The sequence below is a fragment of the Malania oleifera genome, chromosome 5 (genome assembly GCF_029873635.1).
Source record: "Malania oleifera isolate guangnan ecotype guangnan chromosome 5, ASM2987363v1, whole genome shotgun sequence".
Taxonomy (NCBI): Eukaryota; Viridiplantae; Streptophyta; class Magnoliopsida; order Santalales; family Ximeniaceae; genus Malania; species Malania oleifera.
The window spans coordinates 15,438,955-15,440,723 of record NC_080421.1 but is presented as its reverse complement, the minus strand read 5'-3'; the positions used below and the strand labels follow the sequence as shown (position 1 = coordinate 15,440,723).

General features: G+C 41.0%; 1 protein-coding gene across 1 annotated transcript; it reads right to left on the bottom strand.

Moving 5' to 3' along the window:
- Positions 1-996: 996 nt before the first annotated feature.
- On the bottom strand, positions 997-1,416 carry LOC131155859 (uncharacterized). The gene has a single exon (XM_058109307.1). The coding sequence runs from the start codon at positions 1,414-1,416 to the stop codon at positions 997-999; it is 420 nt and encodes a 139-aa protein (XP_057965290.1).
- Between the last annotated feature and the right edge of the window lie 353 nt (positions 1,417-1,769).

Below are 1,769 nucleotides of genomic sequence, written 5' to 3'. Positions count from 1 at the left end.
TAGGCAACCATGAAAACGTAGCATTTACGGTTTAAAAATACAAAACCAATCTTCCCACCGTTCATTATACTTAAAAATAGAATACTGTATATCCTAGGTTTGAAAAAAGGGACTTTTGAACAGTTGGTTTAGAAACCTCAACTGAAAACATAAATATAACTACTCCATAAACATTTCCATCGGTTCAAAATCATAAAAACGCTGCATTAACATAATCCCCTTACCTATTTTTGAAATAGAAACCGAAACGGACGAAGAACCGCAAACCCTAGCTTTTTCGAATAGGTGAAACTACGAGATCCTAAGAGCCGGAAGGAGAGAGATTGATCCTGGAGCACTAGGGGGGTTGTAGGACTCTTTTACCAAAGAAATCCTAAAACCCTAGCAAAGCTCAAAAGAGGAGTTTTTGAATTTCTTAAAAAAAAAAAAAAAATGAGCTCACTTCTATTTATAGGTGGGTAACCTAGGAGAAAACCAGAACTGGTTTCCCTGTTCCCACAAAATCGTCACCGATTTTGTGGTTGACTAGCCCAATTGACCCAAAACCGTGGTCGGTTTTCCTCCAGCTTGGAAAATTGTCGCCGATTTTGGCCCTAACTTGCCCAATTCCTTCTTTTTCTTTTATTTCTCCCTTTTATATTTATTTTCCCTTATTTTTCGGGTTCGGGTTCCTACAATCTCTCCTCTTTATAAGAATTTCGTCCTCGAAATTTTCTAACTGTTACTGACCATACTTTAAACTCATGACTCAGTTCTACAGAAGAGTCGGCAACGACCCACATAACTGCTCCAGCCCAAGTTTATTACATACCCTCACTTATGGTGAAGGAATACCTTAGTTACAACATAAAGTCTTGAGAGATTACAATCTCATACAAAACTCTCCCAGAAACCATCTATACATAAACTCCTAAACAACAATAATTATACATGCTTACCTTACCTGAGTTGCACATAAAACTAGCATGTGCTTACTCAACCATACCGGTCTGTCTATTACTGATCCTCACTGAAAAGTTGTGGGTACTTCTGAAGTATTTTTGTCTCTAGCTCCCAAGAAGCCTCCTCAACTACATGGTTCCACCACATCACTTTCACTAATGCTATCTCCTTAGTATGTAGCTTTCGTACATTCTGGTCCAGAATTTGAACCGGTACCTCCTCATATGCTAATGCGTCTCTGATCTCCAGAGGTTCATAGCTTAGCATGTGCGAAGGGTCTGGCATGTACTTTCTTAGTACTGACACGTGAAACACGTCATGAACTTTGGATAATGATGGGGGTAACGCCCCTCGATAAGCAACTGGTCTTATCCTCTCTAAGATCTCAAATGGCCTAATATATCGAGGGCTTAATTTCCCCTTTTTCCCAAACCTCATCACCCCTTTTATTGGGGCAATCTTCAGGAATACCATATCCCAGATCTCGAACTCTAGCTCCCGTCAGTGAGTATCCACATAACTTTTCTGCCGACTCTGTGCTGCTCTGATCCTCTCCCTGATAAGCTTGACCTTTGCAGAGGTCTACTGAATCAGTTTCGGTCCCAAAATCTATCGCTCGCCTATCTCATCCCAATACAACGGAGATCGACACTGGTGACCATACAAAGCCTCATATGGTGTCATCTCTATACTAGCCTGGCAGCTGTTATTATAGGCAAACTCCACAAGCGGTAGATTACCGAATCCAACTGTCCCCAAAATCTAGCACACACGCCCGTAGCATATCCTTTAGAGTCTGAATGGTCCTCTTAGATTTTCTATCCGTC